The sequence below is a fragment of the Mercurialis annua genome, linkage group LG5, assembly GCF_937616625.2.
Source record: "Mercurialis annua linkage group LG5, ddMerAnnu1.2, whole genome shotgun sequence".
Classification (NCBI taxonomy): domain Eukaryota; kingdom Viridiplantae; phylum Streptophyta; class Magnoliopsida; order Malpighiales; family Euphorbiaceae; genus Mercurialis; species Mercurialis annua.
This window is the reverse complement of record NC_065574.1, coordinates 55,003,472-55,030,011: the sequence shown is the minus strand read 5'-3', so window position 1 is coordinate 55,030,011 and position 26,540 is coordinate 55,003,472. Positions and strand designations below refer to the sequence as shown.

The following is a 26,540-nucleotide window of genomic DNA, read 5'->3' as shown; positions in this document are numbered from 1 at the left end:
TATTTTCTGTATAATATAAGAAGAAAAACACGGTAGTCTCTTTGGATCAGTTTGTTGGAAATATATTATTTTTATCTTTTGTTAATGTTTCCAATTTTCTTAAAGAGAAACTTGGTTTTACAGGTTCGGTTTAAATTTTGGTCAAACACATCGTCATTCTTTTGTCTTCGCTTTATTCCCTCTATTGAAATAATTATTACAAAAAAATCAATGAAACTAAAAAAAATGATACATTTACATGCCCTTAATATACCTAAATGAATGTTGCCTCAAACAACTTAAGTAAACCTGAAGCCTTAGTGTATCCTACTCCCCGTGTTCACCCCCGCATAAATATGCTTTTCGGAATCTTAAATCGCTTCTAGTCAGCTGTGTGCTGCCTGCAACCCTTGCGTCCATAATGCTGCATGCTCCTCACAATTTTTTTGCATACATAATAATAATGCTGTTGGCATGCCCAACATTTGGTGTGATTGTTATTGCCAAGCTGTTTGTGTATCAAAAATAATGGCAAATGGTGAATCCTTAAGTCAGTTAAGGAAGCTCCGTAATTTTACCAAAGGCGCCCCCAAAGAATCACAAACGATTATAGGTATAAAGAAGGGTTAAAAATCTATGATGTGGTAAATGGAGTGAGAATACTCTTCGTATATTCGTCCACCTCAGTTATTACATCAGATTCGGGAAAAATATAGTACTAAATTGATACATAAGGAGAAGATTTGGTACCCAAAACTTTTAACCCCGCTTGCGAATCTGACATGGCAATTGAGAGGGACAAATATATGAAGAATATTCTCACTCCGGTTGTCATATCAGAAGCAATCGGCCTGAATTTAATAAAAAATCATCGCCTGAAACAAAAATAAAACAAATGGTACCTAAAAAATTAAAATTAAAAGTAAGACCACAAATTGATAAATAAGGAAAAACTTTGGTAACGCCCAGGCTTCTAACCCGCATACTGTATCTATATGACTAAGGATAATAATAAGATTTTGGCTACAATTACTACTACATAGAATGATTGCAATGATTATAACCTCACATTATCATCAATTTCAATAGAATTCCGTTCTCCTGCATTTAAATCCAACTAGTGTTGTACTAACCTTTACATTTGGTTGGCAACAGTTGGGACACTGGTTGTGAGCTTGCGCAAGAAAGAATTCAGCTTGAACCCGAGCCTCAATCCGGCGGTCATTCATCTGCTCCTCCCACAGTTAAATTTCTTGGGGTGGGAATAAGTTACATGCTCCTTCCCTACAATATAGTAGAAGTTTTTTCAGATATAGCTGACTAATTCACGTCGTCGTTATAGTGAAAAGCTGGCAAATGCACAATCATATAACAAATGGACTACTTATTGATCTTCAATATATACTATGCAAATATACAAACTATACTTCTCTAAAGAATCACTTACCTAAAACGATCATATCCAGTAATGCATTTGTTACAACGGTAGCAGAAGTACTGCACACAATTCTGACAGTCCATCTTGTTGCAACCTGCAATTCTTGAGATTGCCATCTTACAAGATGGGCATTGCTTAGAATCCCGAAGTATTTCCTTCAGACGGAGAAGGTTATTGATCATTTCACGCTCCTTTTGCCTCTGCTAATTTGCTAACTGAGACGAATTCTGGCGCTCCTGTAAGCAAAACTCAAGTGACTTTAACTAATATGAATATTCCATAAAAGATCGTGGGACATGAATTATGATGCCAAAGTACCATGATCAAAGCTGTTTATAGAACTTTTTTTGTAAAGTTCTTTATTCACTCTTTTACAGCAATCATAGTTTATAAATACAGCTGCACCTTAAATTCTTTCCCCTATATAAACAAAGAGTGTGCTTTAGCAGAGCCAAAATTGCTGGCTTTCTGCTGAGACCTCCTTCATTAGAAATTCATGATGGCTGACAAGCAACAAATCTCGTATGGTCTCCTACTAACCAAATTACACAATTGAGAAACAGAGTAACTTACCTTGCTTTTGTGGAAGCTTTAACGATATAGCAGACAATGTACTCCATTAATCCGTAACTGTGCATAAATATACACATTGCAGACCGCAATCCGCAGCTTCAATTTCATCCTTGAAGAACTCATCAGTGGCTAAGCCTCTCCACCCTTCTTCAATAACCATTAGGCATACATCCAATTTATTCTCTAAAGTAATCTCCATAAGCCATCTCACAAGAAATGACTCATCCTTGTGGTCTAATAAAATTTCTACCCTTAATCTGAGCTTGACTAGCTAACAGGAGCCAAGTCATGAAACCAACTTTGCATAAAAGGAATAGCCTTATCATGCAACTTAGTTACCACATTTTCCTCTCTCACTTCTTTGAGCTGAATTTTATCATAATCAGATAATTTTGCTCAATCCAAAAGAGAAATATCAGAGCATATTTCAGCTTCACTCTCATTAGAATAAAAGAGGACTAATGTTGATATAATAAGATTCTAAAGATATTTTAATAATTTTATGTTTAACTAACACTAACACTAAATTTTCTACTTTAATGAGATAAAAAAAATGACTGTTTCTTTTATCTTTATGGGACGGAGAGGATATATTTTATTAGTGCTCTAGACATTATTGCTTGATTATCATAAACCAAAGAGATTGCTGGCATTGGTTGCAGCCATAACTCTATGTCCAATAATAAATTTCTCAGCAATTCAATAGTTCATTTTCCCAATTAATCGTTTCATACTGATCTGTTACACTTCGTCTGTGCACGAAGGTCACTATGTTTCTCATTAAAATTCAAACACCTCATTATTCTTTTTTCTTCTCTTTATTCTCTCTATTGAAATAATTGTACAAAAAAAAAATTAATTGAAAATAAAAAAAAATGATACATGCACCTAATAAACCTAAATGAACATTGCTACAAACAACTTAAATAAACCTGAAGCCTTAGCGTATCCTACGCCCTGTAAATATGCTTTTCGGAATCTCAAATCGCTTCTAATCAGCTGTGTGCTGCTTGCAACCCTTGCGTCCATAATGCTGCATGCTCCTCACAATCTTTTTGCATACGTAACAATAATGTTGTTGGCATGCCTGACACTTGATGTGATTGTTATTGCCAAGCTGTTTGTGTCAAAAATAATGGAAAATGGTGAATCCTTAAGTCAATTCACGAATCTCTGTAATTTTACCAAAGGCACTTCCAAAAAATCACAAATGATTATAGGTATACTGTAGGATTGAAAGTCTATGATGTGGTAAATGTAGTGAGAATATTCTTCGTATACTCGTCCACCTCAGTTAATACGTCAGATTCGTAAAGAATATTGTACCAAATTGACACATAAGGAAAAAATTTGGTACCAAAAACTTCTAACCGCGCTTTGGAATCTGACATGGCAACTGAGGTGGATGAATATATGAAGAATATTCTCACTCCGCTTGCTATATCAGAAGCAATTGGCTTGAATTTAATAAAAAAAAATCGCTTGAAACAAAAATAAAACATATGGTACCTAAAAAATAAAAATAAGACACCAAATTGATACATGAAAAAAAAACTTCCGTACCAACAGGTTTCTAATCCGCATAATGTATATACAAGCATGACTGAGAATAATAATAAGATTTTGGCTACAATTACTACTACATAGAATGCTTGCAATGATCATAACCTTACATTATCATTGATTTCAATAGAATTCCGTTCTCCTGCATTTAAATCCAATCAGTGTTGTACTAACCTTTAAATTTGGTTGACGACAGTTGGGGCACCGTGTGTGAGCATGCTCAAGAAAGAATGCTTGAACCTGAGCCTCAATCCGGCGGTCATTCATCCGCTCCTCCCACAGTTGAATTTCTTCGGGTGGGAATAAGTTACATGCTCCTTCCCTACAATATAATAGAAGTTTATTCAGACATAGCTGATTATTTCACGTCGTCATTATAGTTAAAAGCTGCCAAATGCACAATCATATAACAAATGAACCACTTATTGATCTTCAACATATACTATGCAAATATACAAACTATACTTCTCTAAGGATTCACGTACCTAAAATGATCATATCCAGTAATGCATTTGTTACAACGGTAGCAGAAGTACTGCCCACAATTCTGACATTCCATCTTGTTACAACCTGCAATTCTTGAGATTGCTATCTTACAAGATGGGCATTGCTTAGAATCACGAAGTATTTCCTTCAGACTAAGAAGGTTATTGATCATTTCTTGCTCCTTTTGCCTCTGCTTACTCCCTAACTGAGACGAATTCTGGCGCTCCTATAAGCAAAACTCAAGAGACATTAATTAATGTGAATATTCCACAAAAGATCGTGGGATATGAATTATGTCGCCAAAGTACCATGTCAAAGCAGTTTATAAAACTTTTTTTCTGAAGTTCTTGATTCACTCTTTTATAGCAATCATAGTTTTGCAATACACACAAAGTATCTGTGATGGCCATTTGTGAAGCACAAATCTATATATGCCAAATTGCCAAATTTAACCATTACAATAGTGGCTGCTACATATTGTCAACCCAATCTGCACCAAATGCGTTAAATGTGTTATAAATTTAATGCTTGAAATGTCCTTTAGGTGGTTGCCTTGTGGTAAGTGAATTTTAATTAATCTTGCTGTAAGAGATGACTCTTTTATTCAGTTTCTTGAACTTGCTAGTAGCAACTTTTAAGTTAAGCAGCAAGATCAAATGACATTTATGTTTTACTCAAGGTGTCTCATTTACAGACTCAGCGCACAATCCTCGAAAACTTGAATTGTACCAATGCAAAAACACGGTAATCTGTAAAGAGAAGTGCAAACAAAATTTGTACCTTTTTGAGAGGACTTTTAGGGCTACACAACTAATTTATGGAAGGCTATAATCAATGTTACATTATACAAAAATAGTAAATTAGAGTCTGATAGTGTATCCTAAATTGTTTGATTATGTAAATTTTACAAAGATAATTCTAGCCTAGACTGATCTTAAAATACCTATCCTACTAATTTATTAAGAATTAATCGGATTGAGGCTATAGAGTAAGAGAAAGAACTTAGTGCAAAGAGTTGGGAGACCGACCTCCCCGGAATACCATCTGAAAGAGTGAAGTCAAGCTATCTCTTGCCCTCTTTACCGATTTTCATCCTAGGAAAACACCAATTAAAAATAAAATATAATGTCCCTAATGGAAAAACAAACATCCTAAATAATTTAAGATGCCAAAATTCCTAATAATAAAAGTTTAAATAAAAACATGAATTTATAGCTACTGGTTGATAACAGATTAAAAATAATCATAAATTCATTTTTTCCAGCCCGAAAACTTCACAAAAATAATGGGAATCAAGCCTGACATTATACAAATAACCATCCCTATTTGTCATCACTTGCAATATGCATATTTTATCATGTTCTCATTAACTGTCATTCCAAAACCCCGTGTCTCTGATTGTTATGATAAACTTACCAGTTAAATTACTAGACTTGTAAATTTATACGGCATACCAAACAAAGTGGAAGAATATGCTGAGATGGTGTAAGCAAAAGCTACCTCTAAGACACGGAGCCGTATTTCTGGTGTTAAACATTCTTCGCCTACATGCCGTTTGTCTCTGCAAAGGGTACAAAAGCTAAAGAGACATTTGGAGCACTGTGCATAATGGTCTTCATCTTCTATGCAGGGTGTTTCACATCTAGGACAATTGGCAACATCGGACATAGAATCTAGAGTTTTTTGTAACATTAAAGATTCCCAACGTTCATATTCTTCATCACCAAGCAAGCGTTTTAATAAACCAGGAGGAACCATACACCCACATTTTTCATTAGGACACTGAAGCTTGTTCACAGTGCCTTCTGTAATATGTATATCAGAATAGGTTTTCATGCATGTGCAGCAAAAAAAGTGCTGGCAAGGTAGCCTGATGAAGTCATAACCTGTCAAGAGAAAGAAACGAAAGGGTTCTAAATAGTTGATGGGAAAAAATATGAAACTTCCTTTTAAACCCATTTATTGAAGGTAGAGAGAAGCCATAACACACTTAGAAGAGCAAATAACATAAACTGAAGTGTTTTTTTTTTAAAAAAAAAAAAAGACAAACTAAAATAGAACTTTTAAAGAACAGTTTGATTTTTGTACCAGCATATTCGCCGTAACAGATGAGGCATTCATGCAAGTTCTGACGAAAAGTCTCATGGCACTGCTCGTCACTATAATTTCTTAATGAAGGGATATCAACTTCAGGGGAGACGCTTTCTGAAATTGCACGTATGTCTTCAGAATTTAATGTGCCATAAGGACCAAGTGTAATCTCTTGTTCAGCCCCAAGACAAGAAAGAGAAGAAGTCTGCAGCCATTCGACCCATTGATATATAACTTCCTGCCCAGGTTGGTCCGCCCATATTACGTCCAGCATGGAGCAGAGCTTGGAAATCCTAATGGAATCCAACCACTGAACTGAAATGGTAAAATAAGGTGACAGATGACTCGGGTATGATTTAGGCAATAAGCAAGAGAGTACAATCGGTGGAAGATACTGAAGTTTTAATGAGTATGAGTAGTCACTTTCACTTTTCATCTTAAGATTTCCTGAGGAATTAAGATTTGCAGTAACAGTAAGTTCACCACCAGCTTCAATATGGACGAGAATCTGCAAGAGAAAGCACAAGGATTGGTCTTTCACTTATACACCCCAAGGAAAAAAGATACTCCCTCCGTTTTTTTTAGTTGTCCATTTAGCCAAATGAATTTATCTATAATTAGTTGTCCATTTAAGATTTCAAGATAACATTAGCTATTATCTTCCAAATTTATCCCTCCATAATAAATGAATCTATAACTCTATTTACAAAGCATTTCTTACATAGTAGGGTTATATTAGTATTTACTCTTATAATTTAAGACAAAAAACCCACTTGCGTACAATTTTGGCTAAATGGACAACTAAAAAAGAACGGAGGGAGTATCAAATAATAGGATTGCATTATAACCTGAAAAGATCTTAGGCCTCCTTGGTTTTCAAGAACGGAGACATTATCTCCGTAAATGGATTCCATAGCAAGCAACTGCAAAATAGATGATGATAAGAAAAGGCAGTACAAAAAAGAAAACAAGGGATGCAACACACAAAGACTTCATTTTGTTAACCATTTTCTTATGTTTTTTTTGTCCCATTCAACCATTTCACCAAAATTATATGATTTTCATAAGAATAACAAGAAAATAGTCTCGATTCAACAAAACAAAATTTACTCTGGCCAGCGTAAGGATTCTATAGAAACTTAAAGACTTATGTCCAATTTGTCACATAAATCAGTCAAATATTTGGATTGACCTGAAATTTTCCTAAGCTAAATCCAAAATCAAAGATGAATATAAAATTTTCACACCACAATTATGCAAAGCAAAATCTATTATGCAATAGCAATTCAAAAAGCTCCATGTGGAACACAATTATCAAACATAATAATGCAAAACAAAGCAATTTCTAAAGGTAAATAATAGTCATCAATTACCTCATCCTGTTGCAGCTGATCATTGATCCTCAGCTGCTCCTCAGACAACTGTGGCTCCTCCACACCTAACCGCAATTTTTCAAATACACAGCCAGCATCATCCCTATTCGACAAATGGAGTTCAGAAATCGAAATTGGCTCAGATTCCGAAGTTCCCACTTGAGAATTCTCTAAAAGCTGCTCCTTGGCTGCATGGTGAGGCCCATTCTTCATTACCCACTCGGTATTTTGGTGAGTTGCAGGAGATTGTTTTGGCTGTAAAGAAGTTGCAGACATAGAATTAAAAGAAGAAGATCCAATAATATTGTATTCTTGTTGTTTTTGAGATTGGTCTTTAGAAGTAGCAGCTTTGCCCCTCCGCCGCCACCTCATCTACTACTTTTATTTCGGCGATGAGAACTCACTCCTCCAGGATCACCATTAAATCCCGGAATATGAACCGTCCGAAGTTCACATACCTTGCAATTTTGGGCTATAACAGCCAGCAGCCCAGTCCCAACTACTCCAATTATTAAAAAGGGCGTCGCCGGAGTTTGAACTCAGTCCCAACTACTCCAATTATTAAGTTAAATTTCTTTTATGCTACATTCAAAACTACTCCTCAAAATTAAATAGAGGGTCTAATTTTCGTTAATTAGATTGATTAACAGCAAAATTGAAAGCCAAGAACAATCCGGAGTCTAAAATTAACTTTGAAAAAGGAGAATTATAAATTGAATTACCTCGTCTTCTTCATTAAACTCCTCGCGATTATCCTTCTGCTCAAGCTCATGATCGGAGCTGATTTTGTTAGCTTTTTTAGGATAAAATTGTTGCTGCTGATGAATCGAATTCGAATTTGAATTTGAATATGAATTTGAATGAGTTTTGCGATTTCTTCTTTGATTATTTCTTCCCATTTTTGAATAATGGGCAAGGTTACTGTTATTATTCAATTTTATTTTTTATTCTTCTGTGACACTATAAATATGAAAAATAATTTTTCTTGTGGAATACTTTACTTGCGCACTACTATAATCCTTTTGTTTAGCTCGGATTGCATATTCAAAAATTAATAATTTATATTTCTAATTATAAAATTTAATGAATAGTTCATTTAATGAAATTATAGTTTTTTTTGTTTTGAATTCTAATGAAATTATAGTTAACTATTGAAACTTTTACGAATCTATCCGGCTTAAAATATTGCTTCTTTCGAATTTAAAATATCACAAGAGCATTTATTGCTATTTTTCAGTTTAATAAATAATTTAGTAAGTTAAATATAAAAATAATAACAATTAATATGAATAGTTTAATAAAAGACATATTATTTTCTTAATCTGAAATAGCTTAAAGTAATAAAATGTTATGGACTAGAATTGATAGTGAATTTTGGTGAATTTTTTTATATTATTGAATTTTGATAAATTTTAATGGATAAATATAAATGTAGTATTTAATTAGTGATATCCATCTAAATCCACTTAAGATCCACCTATATATTTTTTGGTCAATAATTAAGAGACTTCCATTGGACACTACCGGCCGGCTAAAAATTATATACCAAATTCCATTGATCAGTAAAAATTGTAAAAAACAAAAAGTAAAAAATATTGAAAATATTTAAATAACAAAGCAGGGAGATAAATAAAAATTTCAGAGTGAAACATATACATTACTCTAAAATATTACAATTTAAATAAATAATGCAATTCCTGAATACACAGTTCAAGTCTTTTAATCCAAACATTACAATTTAACAAATGAAATTCAGGATCCAGCTTCTAACAACATGTTTGCCTAATGATCACTTGCTCTCTTCGAAAAAATACAAAGGAAATCGAATTACGAATTACTAATAATCACTCGTAGATCTGAGTGTCGAAATTGTGTCAATATTAGTTCACATTTCTTGCTAGACGGATAATGAACGTTTGTGGTTCGTAAGATTAGGACCATACCAAAAGGAAGCTTTTGATCTATGGATCGCAATTGCGAAGCTTGTACCTTGAGCACGCAATCGATCCTCTACACAGATTTTCACGGATTATTCTAAGCAGAGGATGGATTGCGTGCTCAAGGTACAAGCTTTGCAATTGCGATCCATAGATCAAAAGCTTCCTTTTGGTATAGTTCTAATCTATGAACCACAAAAGTTCATTATCCGTCTAGCAAGAAATGTGAACTATGATTGACACAATTTCGACACTCGATCAGATCTACGAGTGATTACTCGCAATCCGTGAAAATCTAGATAAATGCGTCGGATGCTAATCAACAGTAATCTGATAAGCCATACGCGAGTAATAATATTTTACGGTGCTAGCTAAGAAACATAACACCAGTGGTCCGTTACTAAATTTACTATGATGTATGCATAAAGAGCAACAGAGTTTACACAATTTTTTTACGAATAACACTAACAACTACCCTTGTTCATCCATCAAGCACCAATAATCGGTCTCATAGGATTAAGACGATCATCGCCTCTTGAGCTGTTCTTATACGCCAGATAACCGCTAGAATTAGATCACCAATATAATAGTTTCATGAGCCAACTTTGGCGACTCTGGTTTTTTTGATAGAATAGTTGTTGTGATCACAAGAAAAAACCGATCATTTTATATGTTCGGAAACTATTAACCACTTGAAATGTAATATGGAAGCTAACAAGAATCGGTTCCATAGTACATTTCACGCGGTCAACAGTTTCTGAACATACTAAATGCTCGGTGTTTTGTGATAGTCGCCAAAGTTGGCTCATAAAAGAAAGTCGTAATTCTAATTCTAACGATTATGAGATGTACAAGAACAACTGAAGAGGCAAATGATCGTATTAATCTTATAAGACTGACCGGCTATTGGTATTCCAACGAACGAAACAAGGGATGTTGTTGGTGATATGCGTAGAAAAATAAACTAGTCTTGTTTCTCAAGACTCTCCGTTGCTCGTTTACGCTTACATCACAGTAGACATAGGTAGATACGCAAATCCGCTCGTTAAAGATGGAAAATATATTTCCTCCTGTGAAGACAGAAATGAAACAAAAAATATCAGATGATGAACTCTAAATTAATGAACCAAACACGTAAAGATTCGTCGTTTTCGGTACCTCTCTGATGATTCCACAGGCTCTTTAAATACAGAAGCTAATAGGTTTCTGTCAGGTTTGTTTAGTGTGTGTTGTGATGGATGTGAAATTTGTAGTTTATATAGGCAAATGATGAGTGAGTGCACTCATAAAAGATTATTCTCCACCCAAGAAATTGCCTAAATACATCAGCTGGAGTGTTGCAGAGTCTATTATCTGGTCGAGCTGATTAAGGCAAGCTGACTATTAGTTATGGACTACATGCAAAGAAATGTCACCACCACTACTTTAAATTGTTTGATTCTCAATTTTCTTGTGCAAGTGAAACTATGAAAAAGTAATAAGAAATTAAACGTAAAGCAAAACAGAAAAAGAATTGAGAAAATGAACATTGTAGGAATGGAATATTATGATGCTGATTTTGATTTGTTTAGCCATCTTTGATTAAAGTGATTTCTCTCTGGGTAGAACCAAACCACCCGATATTTGAATAACAATACCATAATAAATTCTTTATAATAGTAAGAAGAAAAACAAGGAATTCTCTTTGGATCAGCTGAACCGGTTAATCACATTGGTTGGTTGGAAATGTATTATTTTAATAAAAATTGTTATACCGCTTTAGTCGGTTTAGATTTTGGTCAAAGGATTAGTTAAAAGTAAATAATAAAGGGTTGTAAATGAACCGAGCTGATTCGAGTTTTAAGGTATTCATATTGGTTATTCGTTCGAGTTTTAAACGAGGTGTTCATATTCGGTTCATTTAAAATTTATAGTTCATATTCGGCTCGTGTTCGTTCGTCTAACTGCTAAACAAACGAACTCGTCAACAAGTTTATACTAAACGAGTTTGTTAGAGAGCTCGTTTGTTTAGCAGCTAAACAAATTGACAAAAGCTCAACTCGTTTTACAGTTAAACAAACAAACAAACATGAATTTTTGTTTCAATCAGGATTATGTAGTTTTGATAAATCAAAAGAATATTTTATATTTAATTTAACTACAAGTTAGTTCACAAAATCTCAATCGAGTTTCTATACAAGCTGGTTCGCAAACTCTCTATCGAGCTCATATACGAGCCCGTTCATGAACTCTAAATCGAGTTTATACATGAGCTCATTCGCAAACAATAATTAAATGAGTTCATATACGAGTTGTTCGTGAACATGAACGAGTCAAACAACACTATGTTTATGTTTGGCCAATGATGATTTCATTTTTTTTTTCTTACCAATTCCGCTGCACTTGAAAATTCATTGTAATTTATCAATTTCACCATTAAATAAGTGATAATAATCCATTAAATTATGATAGGTGAACAAAATAACATTTATTTTGTAAAACAAAAACTGTAGAAGCACAAATTTAGACATAAAATCTTCCCATAAGGAAAAAAAAAATTAATTGTATGTGTATTTCGTTTATTTGCCTTAAAGCTACAGAAACAAAAAAAAAAAGACATCTACATAGAATGTACATAAAGTTTGTGAGACAGTGTACAAAACATACGCCTAATGTTATCGCAAAATCTTCTAAAAGGGATTTTCATCTAACATTTGCAGACAGCAACGACAATGCAGCCCCGATATCATTTCCTAATTTGCTTATCAATCTAGAAACTGTATTTCTCAGCAGTTCACACGAACTTACCTCATCAACACCAAACTCGTCGTGCTGGACTGCTTGGAGCTGCATCTCCAAGTATCTCGTAAGACTAGCTTCAGCGATATTAATTAGACTTAAAGAAGCATTTGTGTGCATAAACTTCGTAACAAGAAATCCTGCTAGAATTTGTTGATCAGCCTTCACAAGCTCCGAGATGAAGGATGGGAACAGTATTCTCCGAAAAAGAAACAGAAAGTCCGCTGCAGAGTTTGCAGATTCCTCGGTGATTCTAGTTAACTGAGACTCCTGGCACTGACGAGAGAAATTTCCTGCTAAATAGCAGAAATAGGAATAAGTAGTGCCGAATGAAGAGTTTGTCATTATTGCCGATATAATCCCTGATGACAATACAAGAACAAAGAACTCATGATCTCTGCCAACTGTTTCAGAAATAGCTCCTTGCTTAAGCTTATCTTCAACTATACACAAACACGGCAAGTGCAATGCTTCATAAGGCAAAAGAAGTACAAGCTTCAAAGCCATGAAACAATTTATCTCAAGTAAAATCCGACTTAATGTCTTAGTATCATCTTCATCCAGCAAAACAAGGTTAGACTTTAGCGATTGGTCGATCAATCTTATTACATCAGTGAAACGTGATTTTGAGACCAGTTTTTTGAATATCTCCGTCCAGCACACATGCAAAGGATCAACAGATAGGGAGGTCTCTGTTTTCTCTTTCTGAAGAGATCCGACTTCCTGAAAGCTTTCCCATCCTTCATTCCAATCATCATTATTCCAGTCGTTTACTGCTTCCGATGTTTCTGCAGAATTAGTTTCATCTCTTCCAACTACAAAAAACCCTTCCCACTCTTCTAAAATGGCTAGCAGCACCTCAATGTGAGCATCTGAACTCGAAACTTCACATAATTTTGAAAAGCATGTGATGGCGGTCCCCACATTCAAGAGATCATCAGCAGCAATTTCTATATTAGGGGAAATGCTTGCCGCAAGCTGAGATGATTTAAGAGCAACTAAAGTACTCGTTAACTGACTAGAAGCATCTGTGTTATCCAGCAGTCCGTCACCAGCAGTAATCTCGCTCTGTTTACTTGTAGATAGCCATTCATCCCATCCTTCCCATGGTAAAACCTTGGATTGTAGCTCTGTAGAGAAACCCTTGATATTTCTACCCCTAACCAGCTGCACGAGCTCGAGAACATAAACCCGAACACGGCTTGGTAGCTCTGAATTATCGGAGAATTGGGTCATCTTTTCCCAAACTGCCCGTCTAACCCTCTGCAAATCCTCGATTTGACCTTCCAACTTGCTCAATGAAGATAGTAGATGATATAAATTCTGGGGTTCGTAGAATCCACTGACCAAATTTTCTAAGAAGGGATCCAACATATTTATATAGAGATGAAGAAGAAGATTTCGGGATTCCGAGTCAGCAGAAGGAGTTAAACTGGTATCACAATGGGATATTGCCTTGGAGAATACTTCCGAAATGGCTCCAAAACCACAGCCAGCAAAAACCATGGCTTTGCAGAAAATCAGAATCTCAACAGAAAAATCACCAACGAAGCCGCAATTGGCGTAGCCTATGATGCTACCCCAGCTCTGACTTGGAGATACACTGTCCTCCACCAGCAGCCTCATTAAGGCCTTCAAACAATTCGATAAACAATCTGGACGGAATGCTATTTCTTCTGAACTATCCCTGGATATAATTTCTTGCATTTCTTCACTCAGTCTAAGCCAAAAATTCAAAAGGATAATGAGGCAATCCTGCCATGCTGAGTTATCTGGAATACTCTCATAAGAACCGTGCAGGGGTACACTTACGGTTAAGTACTGCTTCATAATTTCCAAGGCATCAGATGGTACCAATAGTCTGATATACACACGAGAAAAATCATAGGTGTGCTCAAGTTGTATGATAAACTCCTGAAATCTGTCGGCATTCACAAAATTGAAATCCATTCTGGTTCCTTTTTCCAATGTCGTTAATAAACCTTGAACGTAATGTTTATACACATCCTGCCATGAAATGAGATTTTCGGGCACCATATCAGTATAGATACCAGACAATGTCTGTACCATTTTTGCCAAGGCTTCCAAGCTAAGATCGTTCACGTGCGCATAGACTTCACTTCCTAGAAATTGAAAATTTAGACCATCTAATCCAGCAATATTCTTGAAGTTCAGATCTTCAATAAAAGATACCCTTTGGCATTCTTGCTCAAAGACCTTGTATAAGCGAGCTAAACTAATAGTGCATAGTTTTGGGGGAAAAGAGTGTATGTCTTGCAAAGAGTTTTCCGTTTCCTCTAGATGCAAATAGCAGTCCGAGAGGAGGCTAAATATAAAACCAATACGACGTTTGTTGCGCCCATCAATTGCAGGGTACACAACCGAGGAAATAGTTTTGACGGTTTCAGAAGCACAGCCAATTATCTCTGCTTTAACTTCTGCAAGTTCAGCAATGATATCATCATCGGCCCAAACCTCAGAAACAAGAATAGAACTTAGGTATTGTTGCAAAACCTGCAGAACAGGAAAAATTGAGTATCTATATATGAAGACTAAAACAGGCATGCGACTGACTGCTTCATTTATTCAAAGTTCAAAGGCTGATAAGTCTGCATACCTCAGTATGACTTAAGCCATATGTGTCAGCTAATCTCAAGATATCCTTCACAATGTGCTTCTTTTCCAACTTTACTGAATCTATCAGGGAACAAACAACACTCTCAATATAACTGAAGTCACCTGACAGAAAACGTGTGGTTTCAACCCCTGGAATGATCTGCTCCAGCAATCTAGAATGTTCAGCTACACGTCTTTTTTCTTCTAAATCAAGCTTCCATTGCCTCCAGAATGTTGATTGTACTTCATCAAATTTGTTCATTTCATCTGAATTCAAAATACCAGCATAAGAGCATTACAACATTGCAAAGAAAAACAATATTTTGGACTTCCCAAGATATATTACAAATTAACCACATTAATATAGCAAAAATATTGAAAAAAAATCACCAGAATTAAATGGTATGTGCTTTTCTGCAAATTTTCTCAATAGCAGCTCCCTCCTCTGAGATGGACCATTGCACTCGACTTCAAAATTATGTAATACACCGTAAGTCATCCCCACAGTCATGATGCTGCAAATTTCTTGATAATTTTTCCTTATTCTTAGCTGCTCTTCTATTACTTCAACTCCCCCAATGGCATCCACAAGATTCAACAATAAAGAGCATCCCATGATGTCCTCCTCTTCTGTAACAGGTGGTTCTATAATTGACTTTGCCAGAGAGGCTATAACATCATCTTTCGGAGCAAAACCATTTCTTGCCAACCAGGAGAGAATAGTTACCAGTGCTTGCGTGCATATGCTCAAACATTGTTTTCCATGAAATAAGTCAGAAGCTAATTTCTTATCATTTACTGATTGCTTACTCAAATTGAGCAACCATGGAAGTTGGAAAACAGCAAAAGATAAAGTTTTTCCATTCTCTCTCAAAAAAGAATCCAGATCAGTTCCATTCTGCATGGGCAAATTTTTAGCAACAAAAGAAAGTGTATTTTTTACTTTACTTAAGTATGCTTCATGATCATGGCCACTTCTTCCATCAACCAGTTTAGAGCAATCATTAAGATCAACAATATCCTGTATACCATTTACTGGTAGCGACATAATTGAGGAATCTTGAGCAGGAACCTCAGAGGAACTCATCTCTGAAAACATCAACAAAGTGTCACACTGACCTTGCATGTCCAGATCCTTCCATGCATGGAGAAGCTCACCAATAGATTCAGCATCACAGTGGCTCAAAGCAAAACCTAGTAGCTGCTTTCGAGAATTTACATCCATGTTTTCAAGGGCGGGACCTCTGGCTATTGCTGCGCACAAATCCCAAATGAAACCATGTCCTTTTTTAGCCAAAACAAGGCAAAGATCAAATGCCAATTGCAGATCACCAGCTACAGCAGCTTCTCTGGCAATAGCTTCCTCAACAGCAGATAGATCCTCTGGAGAATTTAGTCCTAGAAGTCTAGCAACCTCAATAAGGTCATCAACGTGTAAATAAGCTCCGGGTTGACTGGTGATAGCCATTTTTAAGATCTCCATAGGATCCCTTATTTGCCTGAACTGCAAAGGGAGGAGAGTTAATCCAAGGTTTGGAAGCTTAACAGTGAGTGCCTCATATATATCAGCCTCTGCTTTAACAAGCCTGCTACTTGGGAATAAATTTAGGCATTCCTTAGCCTTCCAGATCTGCAGAAAGTTGCAGAAACATAACCAATAAAGTTATATAAACTCACAAGCCAACAGCATATTGACAATGTTACTTAAATTCATTGGAGATACTAAACAGCAAAACAATTAAGCGACTAAGCGACTAAGCTAAAATAGAATAGAAGAAGTCCCTTTCTGTTGCATACTTGCTAGTTTCCTATTTCAGAAAGGAGCCCATTAGATGCCACATTATACAAGGTACAAGAAAACAGAAAGCTAACAAATGAACAGAAGGAACGCAAGTTGAAGAAACACCAACTTTGAATTTAGTTGAAAGTGACCTGAAGCCAAATGACACACAAGGGTACAGCATATGCATTTAAAGACCCTTAACAACAATACTACAAACATTGTTTAATCAAAATAAGAACCTACCCATAATTGTAACTGCTTATAATAGTTAAGCCTCAGATGAAACTAAAAAGAAAACAAATTAAAAATTATTTACTGCTATTAGTGATACTTAAACATCTTCCAAAGGATTAAAAAACTGAAAATGACACTTTAAACTTTAAAAAGAAAATTTAGCTTATGGTAAAGATTGTTAAAAGATTTTCTAAATTAAAAGTCTTAAGCTTATTGCATATTATTGGGAGAGAGAGACAAAAGAGATAATTTAAAACATATAAAAGCCATTATTTAAAAATTTACCACTTGTAAAGATGTATACAAAATGCAATCGTTCCTCCAAAAAAGTTAAAGACCAACTTTTCAACATTAAATATATCTTGCGGATTTATCATATATAAACTCAAAGGTTCATATATATATATGTGTGTGTCCAGAATCAATTATAGAATTTTCTGCAATTGAGATACATTTTTTGCATGTTATAATGTAAAGCAATAATCTAGTATAGTATTTTTGATTTTTTGAAAACAAATACATGAAAACTATGCGACGGAAATCATACTATTCAATTTCAATCAAAATTTAATTTTGACACATGCAGGCTACAGTATATCTATACTATATATAAAAGCACGGATGGGGGGGGACAGGCACTTTTACGTTATTACCCTTAACATTGTTTTAACTATTAATATAATTAATCAACAAAATTAATAATCCTATCCTAATCCAACTCATAATATATTTCCTAATCCAATACAAATTCTAATTAATTTCTAATTAATTTAATACTAATTAAAAAATTCTAATCCAACTCATAAGATATTTCCTAATTCAATACAAACTCTAACTAATTTCTAATTAGTTTAATAACTAATTTAAATAATATATGATTATATAATAAATTTAATTTTTAATTTTCGTATAATAATACATAGGAAATAATATCACAAAGTTGACACCATATGATAAGAAATATGTATTTGATTTGATAAAGGAAATAAGAATTTAACATGGATTAGAAAACTATATTATCTATAACATACCAAATATACCAAGACTTGATAAAATTACTATTTACAAATTATTACTTGCTAGAGACTATTATTACTTTAACTATTTACTGTTCTAATTGCAGCTATAAATTTCCGTGTGTTGAATTTACTATTTATGTGTCCATTTAATAAACCAATGTTATGGAATTATTTATTTAAAATAGAATTCTTTTTATATATAACTATTACTATTAAATTAGTTAATTGCTATAAAAATATTTTTTATTCTAACAAAAACTCTAAGAAATTTAATATCAATTATACATAAAACATATTGATACAATTGTAATAAATTTAATTTAATTTATATTATAAATCATAAATTAATATTATTTACATTGATTAATTTATTAATAAATATTGTCAAGTCACGTTACGAGCCACGTGCATAGCACGTACTGCGAAACTAGTATAGAAAAAGATAGGAATTTAAGGCCCTTGGAAGATATCACAAACCATGAGTCCATGACAAAACAAAAAAGTATATTCACTCACCTCCGAGCAAGAGAGACTAGAAGCCGAGAAAAAAAATTCACGTGCAGCTTGAATAACAAGATTTTCTGCTTTCTCTGATGCCAAAACAACTGAACTTGTACCTTTCAGATAATTTCTTGCAAGGGAAAATCTCCCGGCTTTCAGAAGTCCCCTGCAGAATTCTGTTAGCATGTACTCTGGATCAAGAAAAGGGAAAGCCTTCTCCCGCAGGCTTTGCATATCACGCCACATGCTTGCCCAGTCATTATCAGACCGACCTGGTTGTCGCCGACCAAATTTTGAAAGCATAAGACGTAGAATCTGTTTCACACTTTTTTCATCTGCATGAGCCTCCAGGAAGAAGTTCATTGGTTTCGGGACCTGAATACAAGCAAGAACCATTTTACAATAAAACTAACTGAAACAAAATAAAATAGTTCAAGTTTCATAATCAAAGTCCAATGATTCCACTCTTGATGCCATTACAACCAGATATAGTAAAAGGTACAGCATACTCTATTAATATTTTCTATACGTCATGTAACAAAATGAGGGTACATATTCCGTTATAAAATGAAAAATGCAATAAATGTTTGATACAATGACTGCCCTCCATAATGTAATAGGATAGGAACCCACTTCCCAGACACTAATTAGCAGAGAATTCTAAAACAAAATTTGGACAGAGATGAGTTGGTGAAAATAAAGAATGAAAAATACTGAAGTTCCATTGTGAACTGTGACATCTAAAAGCCTAATGGACATTTTTGGATGAGGAGAATGTACTGCAGCTCAAGCCAATATCACATGTGAGAAAACCCAAAAAGAAAATCAAGGTCAAAGAATCCAATCAAGTAAGAAAAATTAACTGATTCTCAATTCTCAAAATCATCATCAGTAGGAGAGAACTCAAACCTGGTAAAGTGCCAGAACCCTCCCAGCTTCAATATGGCTCTCTGCAAGCTTAAGCCGTTCCTCTAGGCCATCAATATATATTTCAGCATCTGTAAGGTCAATTTTAGTATATTATACTCGACACTATCAACATAACAAATTTCATCAAATATACACAAATATAATTGGACATGACTTTCCAAATGCAACTGGATTCTACTGTCATAGTTTTCAAATTTCAAATCAAATGAAAAAAGAAAAGAAAAACTTCTATAACAGACAATTTTTATTAATAATAGCAGATAAAGCCGCAGATTAATTTTAAGAGACTAAATTCAAGCACCAGTCTACCATGTTATTACAACAACTAAAATTAAAAATAACATTAAAGTTGAGAGGTACAAGCATTTTTAGGAAGGTAGTGTGCTTCTTCTAAGCATTCCAACTCATGAAGAAACTCATGATATCCGGCATGTATGAATTAATTTGAATTGCATTTACCTTACAATTTATATAGATTTACAATGGCGAACCCAACCCCCCATCTCAAGTTAGTGAATAAATACAACTGCACCTTAAATTATTTCCCCCTATATAAAGAAAGTGTGTGTTTTAGCAGAGCTGGAATTGCTGGCTTTCTGCTGAGACATCCTTTGACAGAAATTCATGTTATCTGACAAGCAACAAATCTCGTATAGTCTCCTACTAACCAAATTACACAATTGTGCAAAAGAAAAACTTACCATGCTTTTGTGGAAGCTTTGACAATATAGCAGACAATGTAGTCCATCTATCTGTAACTGAGCATAAATATACACATTGCAGACCGCAATCCACAGCTTCAATTTCATCCTTGAAGAAACCATTAGTAGCTAAGTCTCTGCACCCTTCTTCTATTACCATCAAGCATATATCCAATTTATTCTCTAAAGCAATCTCCTTAAGCCATCTCACCAGAAATGACTCATCCTTCTGTTCTAAAGAAAGGTTGCTACCCTTAAGTTCAGCTTGACTAACAGGAGCCGAGTCATGAAACTTACTTTGCATAAAAGGAATAGCCTTATCATGCAACTTCTTTACCACATTTTCCTCTTTAACTTCTTTGAGCATCATTCTAAACTTCTCATAATCAGATAAATTTTCCCAATCCAAAAGCGAAATATTAAAGCATATTTCAGCTTCACTCTCATCAGAATAAATAAGCTGTTGCAAGTAAGTAATATCCTTGTAAAACTGCTGCAACTCAAAGATACCCTTTCGACATGCTACATCAACCAGGCAAAGGCAATTATCCAGCTGGCCACTGTAGCGATCAATATCTCTAGCTCTATCCATGTACCATATAGAAAGTTCATTAGCAGATGGCCAAATGTATCCCAGGCACCTTCTGATAATGGGCTCAGTTCGGATCTGAATACCTAATTCATGATTCTCAGGTAAACTATTGATGAAGCTCAACATCTCTTCACATTCAATCCAATCTTCTTCCCTCAGGGAAACACCAGTAGGAGGGTTCCTGCCAGGAAGAAGCTGCCCATATGTTTGAACAGGAACAGTTTCCGGGATAGCAGATAATATTTGCAACATTGAAGGAGAAAGAGAATAAGGATGACGCTTGAAGAGAAGGTTCAAAGCACCAATTTTCCCAGTTTCAGCAAGAGCTACAGCAGCTTCACTTAGAGGCATAACACGAAATTTTCTATATTCCTGCACAGAAAACCTGCCCAAGACTATGTCATTATGTTGTCAGTCAGTAGAAGCTCTCAAGGATATAAAAACATGAGCAAAATAAACAAAAATTAACTCACAAATTTCATTAATAGATAGAATACACGACAAATAACTAATAACCTAAGACCAAATCAGGCAATTTTACGACCTCAATCTTTCTTTAATCATGCATGAATATTCAAATATTCTTAAGAATTTCTCAACAGACTAACTGATAAAAACAAATCTAAGTGAATCTATACTGCCTATTCCTCTTTCACTAAACCCATCCAAAATAAGCTGATAAACAACATAATATAGAGTGTAAAATTGTCATCATGTTCCACGTTTTCAGTTATTTTTAGTTCACTCTTATTTTCATCTTAGTATGATACTTGTAATTGTAAGAACATAAAAAGAAGCCAGAGTGATAATTGTACAATAACTTAAATCCTAGGTACCACGGACACAGGGAAACAGGACACTTGAACACTGAGAAACAATATTATTTAAAGGTTTTCTATGTTAAAATTGAAGTTTCATGTCCGGAAACACCAAATGTCCGACATGTTCCGAATCGGGAAACGTTGATTGAGTGAAGTTAAATCTGTATGCAAAGGACTAATATAATAAATTCCACTTCTACAATCAATTTCAATCACCTAACCTATAAGATAATCATACACATCCAGCAAGAATAATACCTGCCCATGCTTATGCCCAGATATGTCTCCAGTCTATCTCTGTACTGCAACAACTGAACCCTAGCCAATCGAAGATCCCACATCTCGGCATTTTCACCATGTTTTTCTTCCGAAAATCGGTACCGATCAGTTAAATAGAGTCCATGAGCAAGTAATGCAGTCATAGCATCTTCTGTTGGTCCTACTTTATTAACACATTCATAAATTACAAAATTATGATCCCTAATTTTTGATAAAAACAAATTTACGTCAGTTACTCCATGGCCGGAATTCAACCACTGTGATTTTAAAACTTCGTCCCTGTCCAAGCCGTGCTGTTTGGCAAAGTCCATGGCTGCCTGATATTCACGGTTGCGGATTAGAGCAGCGTACATTTCAGGCTTAGTTACATTATTCGCGGATTTACTCATGGCGTCGCGATCTGAGAGCCGCGTCTCAATTCGTTTTTCGCCGGAGTTGTGATTCCCGGCGGTACGTGCGGTGGATCGTCACAGCGGCGAACGCATTTAGAGTTTCAGTTTATATTTGGATTGACAATAACTTTGATAACTTGAGGAAGATACAGGAAGAAGAAAGGGATATAAAAGAAACTTCACTTGAGTTAAAATCTGAGCGTAGAGAGGAGAAATAAAGAAAAGAAAATTCTATATTTTAGGATTTTTATATTTTCTTTTGGATAAAGGGTCATATCACCCCTGAACTTACACGAAATATCAAAACAAAACAAGTTCATGAAAGTGGATCAAACAAAGCCACAACTTGGTAAATTGTATCAAAGACATCCCTGAGAAAGTGAAGATATCACCCCTCCCTAAAACTATACAAAATCGGACCAATTCACACCCCCCCCCCCCTTCCTATTGGAAACCGCTCCATTCTGACCGCCGACCGTCACACCCACTGGAAACCGTCGCCGTCTCCGACACCCACCGCTAGAATTTTTTTCCCGCAGGATACAATCAACCACTGTCATCGAAAAAAATTTGACAGCCACCACACTGGAGCAGACCCAGATCGTCTTCATCAGAGCCAAACCCAAATAGGTCTACTCTCATCTTCTTCATCGGTACTAGATTTTTCATCTGACTTCGGTGGTCGGTAGAAGGCCGGTGGAGGAGGGAGTTGACAGCTCCATACACACCAGAGCAAAACGGTGTGGCTGAACGGAAGAACCGAACCGTTGTAGAAATGACAAGAAGTCTGCTGAAAGCTAAGGGACTACCAAATGAATTTTGGGCAGAAGGTGTGGCTACTGCAGTTCATCTACTGAATTTATCACCAACGAAAGCTGTTTTAAACAGAACACCGTGCGAGGCTTGGAGTGGTAAGAGACCGTGGGTAAGCCATCTAAAAATATTTGGTTGCATTGCCTATGCTTTAATTGATTCACATAATCGAAGTAAACTTGATGAAAAATCGACAAAATGCATTTTTGTTGGTTATTGTTCTGAATCTAAAGCATATAGGCTGTATAATCCAATAAGCTGCAAAGTGATAATTAGCAGGAATGTTGTTTTTAATGAAGAAGATAGCTGGTCTTGGATCGAAAAGTCAGGTGATGCTGATTTTGAAGTTCCGGCAGAAAGTGAAGAAGTTCCGGCAGAAGGTGAAGCCCCACAGGCTGAACAACCACAATACGCATCAAGCTCACCTTCAACTTCATCACACTCATCTCCTTCAAGTTCCAGTGGGTAGAGGAATAAAATAGTACAATAAAATTTCTAAATTTGAATTTGTAAGATATTTTTTATTTAAATCTCCAAGTACTAATTTAAAAAATGAAATAATATTAAGGACTAGTTTAGATATTTTACCAAATTTTTTTATGGAGAGTGTGTTTCAAATGCGGATGGAGAGCGGGCGAGGGTGAGAAAGGGGTGAAACCGATCCTGTTTGCCAAGTTGTGTGTTTGTTTGATTCGATTTTGCAAGTTTGGATTTTTTTATACTTCGTGCCGAGTTTAAGGGATGAAATGATCCTTTGTTCATTTTCTTTTGGATGTTAGCAAAAAAAATAACTAGGAAATGCGGCAAGTGTGCTCCTAGCATTTAGATTCAGGTGCAAATATACCCTTAAACTCTTAAAGGGTAAAAAAAAAAGCCTCTACCGTCTTTAAAAAGGGGCAAATAAATCCTTCTTCCAAACGGTTCATCCACGAAGACCAAAATCTCTAATTTTGTTAAGGAAAAAATAAAATTCTTAAATCAAATCAGCCTTAATTCTCTCTGAACCGAACATAACGAGTTAGAAACTTTATGAATCAGCCCTATATCTCTTTGTAAGAAAACATTATGAATGATTGCACACAATTGGAATATAGGAGTCTAATTCTTCCTCAATTACACGATACAGGTAAATTACGATACTTTTTTTATTCTTAATTGTGTTTTGGGTGCTAGCTAAGGAAGTTAAAGCTAAAAACAATTGGAAAAGCAATTAAAATCAATAGGTGTTGTATTGAGGCAAAAAAATGTAAAAATTATATTGACCGAAAAAAATTGGTTAAAACAAAATGTTCAAATTAGGATATCACTATAAAAATTAAATTTTATGGTTAATAATTACAACAACGCGTAATTTTTTAAATATTTTTTTTTACTATTAGACCTACTTTTGAATAATAAATTAATATTTTAATTGAATTGATCACTGACAGAGATGCGCTTCGATAGTTAAATGTTGCCATAAGCTAGTGTCAGGTCCCTATATTTTGTAGTTTTTTCACATAAGATCCCAACACTAAAATACCTCTTCAATAAATCTTTCCACTTCCACTTCCATCAATCGCATGTCCTTCGGTTAAGGCGAGTTTTGACACTGTTAAACTTTATTTATTCTCCATGGGTATGAATTTAATATGTTTAAATAACAATGTCAAAATTTATATTTTTTAACCATTATTTTTTAAATATTTAAATTTTTCTTATTGAATATTTAAATTCTTATTATTTAATTTTAAATAAAAAAATAAATAATTAATCTTTTTCGTGAGAAAAGTGAATGTAATTTTTAATTTAAAAAATATAAACATTAACTCAAAAAAATAGTACTAATATTAATTTTTTTAATTAAATTATTAAAATGATATTCTAATCCGGTGATTCTTCAAAAAAAAATATAACAACTTCACGCTTAAAAGTGTAAACGAACGCCGATTTTGATATATGCCAACTTCGAAATTTAATGTGTTATACAAGTTTACAAGTCAGAACTGGCTACCTCAATCCCTAGAGGAGAAATATAAGGTATAAATCTGAATGAAATTCTACTTTTTTATTTTTTTAGTCACCTTTATATTTTTGTTTAAATAATTAATTTTTAATATGTCTCGAGCAAAGGCCTCATTTACGATACATACTCTAATATTTAAATTATATTTATTTTGATAAAAATGATCGTTAATATACTTTTATAAAAAATAAGAAAATAATTTTTAAAAAGATTTAATTAAAATATCCTTAAAATTTTGTAATTTTTTTGTTAACATAATTTTATATTCTAATTGTTTATTTAAACATTATAAAAAATGAATTAATTGCATCACCATTTTTTATTATTGATTAAACAACTTATATACTTTATATATATATACAGGGACCTCGTTTTTATAAAATAAAAGTACAGTGACCTCGTTTCTATAAAAATAAAAATACACGAACCTTGTTTGTATAAATTAAAAATGCATAAACTTAATCTTTATATATCAAACTACAAAATGATTTTATACTCTCATTAACGACGCGTGTACTACACGCGCTAACAGAATGACTTACGTTAAAAAAAAAGTAAAAAGATATAATAAAGGAATATTTTAGTGCAGAAATTCTATATACGTAAATCTCAAGGTGAAGGGATCCGTCGTCCAAATAATATTGTTTATTTTGTTTTTCCCATCGTTTTGTTTTGTTTTTTTATTTTTTTTGTCAAAGATGGTGATCGATTTTTTAGAATTTTAATTGTTAGTTGTTAGTTACAGAAGTGTGGTTCGAACCGGCAATCTCTTAATGCACCTAGAAATGTCTAATCCATCCAAACTATGCTCATGCTTGTTTTTTCTTTTAATAAATAGATATTGTTATATAATTTTTTTAGGGCAGAAACAATATTAACCAAAGTTTTATGTTGCGTTCCTAAAGTTGAAGCCTGCATTCAGAATTTGAGACATTTATCTACCGACAAATAAATTTTTACTAATTATTATTATGATTGAAAGCCTGCATTCATAAATTGAAATAAATAATAGAAGCTTCTTAGTTGCATAATTGGCAACTTGAATTGTACCACTTCTTGGACCTTCCATTCATTACTTTCAGCGACTACAGTACCCTCCATTTTATATTTTTTTTTTTCATTATAATGGACCAACAAAATTTCCAGTATTATTTAATTTAAAACTTTGAATTATTTTCCTCTGATTTGAGAATCCGTTTTCTAGGAATGAAAATTTCAATTTAATTTATTTAACTCTATTTACAATGATAATATACATTTATAGGATATTCCAATGTATCATTAATTACAGTATATTATTGGATTAATTGCAAAAAAAAACATCATAAATTTCAACGTATTTTATATTTATAATACGAATTTTAAAATTCTGACAAAATCAATCACCAACTTTTATTTTTTAGTAAATCGATACATCGACATATTGTATTAATTTGACTACTAGAATAGTGGTATATTTGGATGTACACGCCAATATCTTTTGAAACGGAAAATACCTTAAAGCTCTAATTTATTAAAACATAAAAATTGGTGTTTACAAATTAAATTAAAGTTTGTGATTTAATGTAAATGAACGGTGTAGATTAAAAAAGTCTAATTTTAATCAAATTAATCTATATCGTTTATTGTATAATGA

At 34.1% G+C, this 26,540-nt stretch overlaps 2 protein-coding genes across 5 annotated transcripts; both read right to left on the bottom strand.

The window, feature by feature from the left end:
- Window positions 1-473: 473 nt before the first annotated feature.
- Window positions 474-8,474, bottom strand: LOC126680224 (uncharacterized). 3 transcript variants are annotated; one of them, XM_056106021.1, is made up of 10 exons: window positions 8,226-8,474; window positions 7,504-7,758; window positions 6,979-7,053; window positions 6,128-6,638; window positions 5,540-5,925; window positions 4,039-4,265; window positions 3,728-3,875; window positions 1,427-3,107; window positions 1,113-1,263; window positions 474-854 (listed from the first exon to the last, which is right to left on the bottom strand). In XM_056106021.1, exons 1-8 carry the CDS (start codon window positions 8,400-8,402, stop codon window positions 2,982-2,984), a joined length of 1,905 nt encoding a protein of 634 aa, XP_055961996.1. In that variant the 5' UTR covers window positions 8,403-8,474; the 3' UTR covers window positions 474-854; window positions 1,113-1,263; window positions 1,427-2,981. The 3 variants fall into 3 exon arrangements, with proteins under 3 accessions (XP_055961996.1, XP_050231254.1, XP_055961995.1); XM_050375297.2 differs by lacking the exon at window positions 474-854 and having other exon boundaries at window positions 934-1,263; window positions 1,427-1,653; window positions 1,991-3,107; XM_056106020.1 differs by lacking the exon at window positions 474-854 and having other exon boundaries at window positions 934-1,263.
- A 3,455-nt stretch (window positions 8,475-11,929) lies between these two features.
- On the bottom strand, window positions 11,930-22,285 carry LOC126680220 (MAG2-interacting protein 2). 2 transcript variants are annotated; one of them, XM_050375286.2, is made up of 7 exons: window positions 21,674-22,285; window positions 20,003-20,979; window positions 19,281-19,369; window positions 18,387-18,746; window positions 15,225-16,464; window positions 14,836-15,101; window positions 11,930-14,732 (listed from the first exon to the last, which is right to left on the bottom strand). In XM_050375286.2, exons 1-7 carry the CDS (start codon window positions 22,081-22,083, stop codon window positions 12,123-12,125), a joined length of 5,952 nt encoding a protein of 1,983 aa, XP_050231243.1. In that variant the 5' UTR covers window positions 22,084-22,285; the 3' UTR covers window positions 11,930-12,122. The 2 variants fall into 2 exon arrangements, with proteins under 2 accessions (XP_050231243.1, XP_050231245.1); XM_050375288.2 differs by having other exon boundaries at window positions 20,003-20,989; window positions 21,674-21,766.
- Window positions 22,286-26,540: the final 4,255 nt, after the last annotated feature.

What these genes read in the sequence shown, in the direction of transcription:
- LOC126680224 (XM_056106021.1), bottom strand. Translation starts at nt 8,402, where the DNA reads ATGGGAAGAAATAATCAAAGAAGAAATCGCAAAACTCATTCAAATTCA. An exon ending in AGTTTAATGAAGAAGACGAG is followed by an intron (nt 7,759 to 8,225) that starts GTAATTCAATTT and finishes ACTTCTTTACAG; the next exon opens with CCAAAACAATCTCCTGCAAC. An exon ending in ATCAGCTGCAACAGGATGAG is followed by an intron (nt 7,054 to 7,503) that starts GTAATTGATGAC and finishes TCTATTTTGCAG; the next exon opens with TTGCTTGCTATGGAATCCAT.
- LOC126680220 (XM_050375286.2), bottom strand. Translation starts at nt 22,083, where the DNA reads ATGAGTAAATCCGCGAATAATGTAACTAAGCCTGAAATGTACGCTGCT. An exon ending in AAAGCTTCCACAAAAGCATG is followed by an intron (nt 19,370 to 20,002) that starts GTAAGTTTTTCT and finishes TTGACCTTACAG; the next exon opens with ATGCTGAAATATATATTGAT. An exon ending in GCACATACCATTTAATTCTG is followed by an intron (nt 15,102 to 15,224) that starts GTGATTTTTTTT and finishes TTTTGAATTCAG; the next exon opens with ATGAAATGAACAAATTTGAT.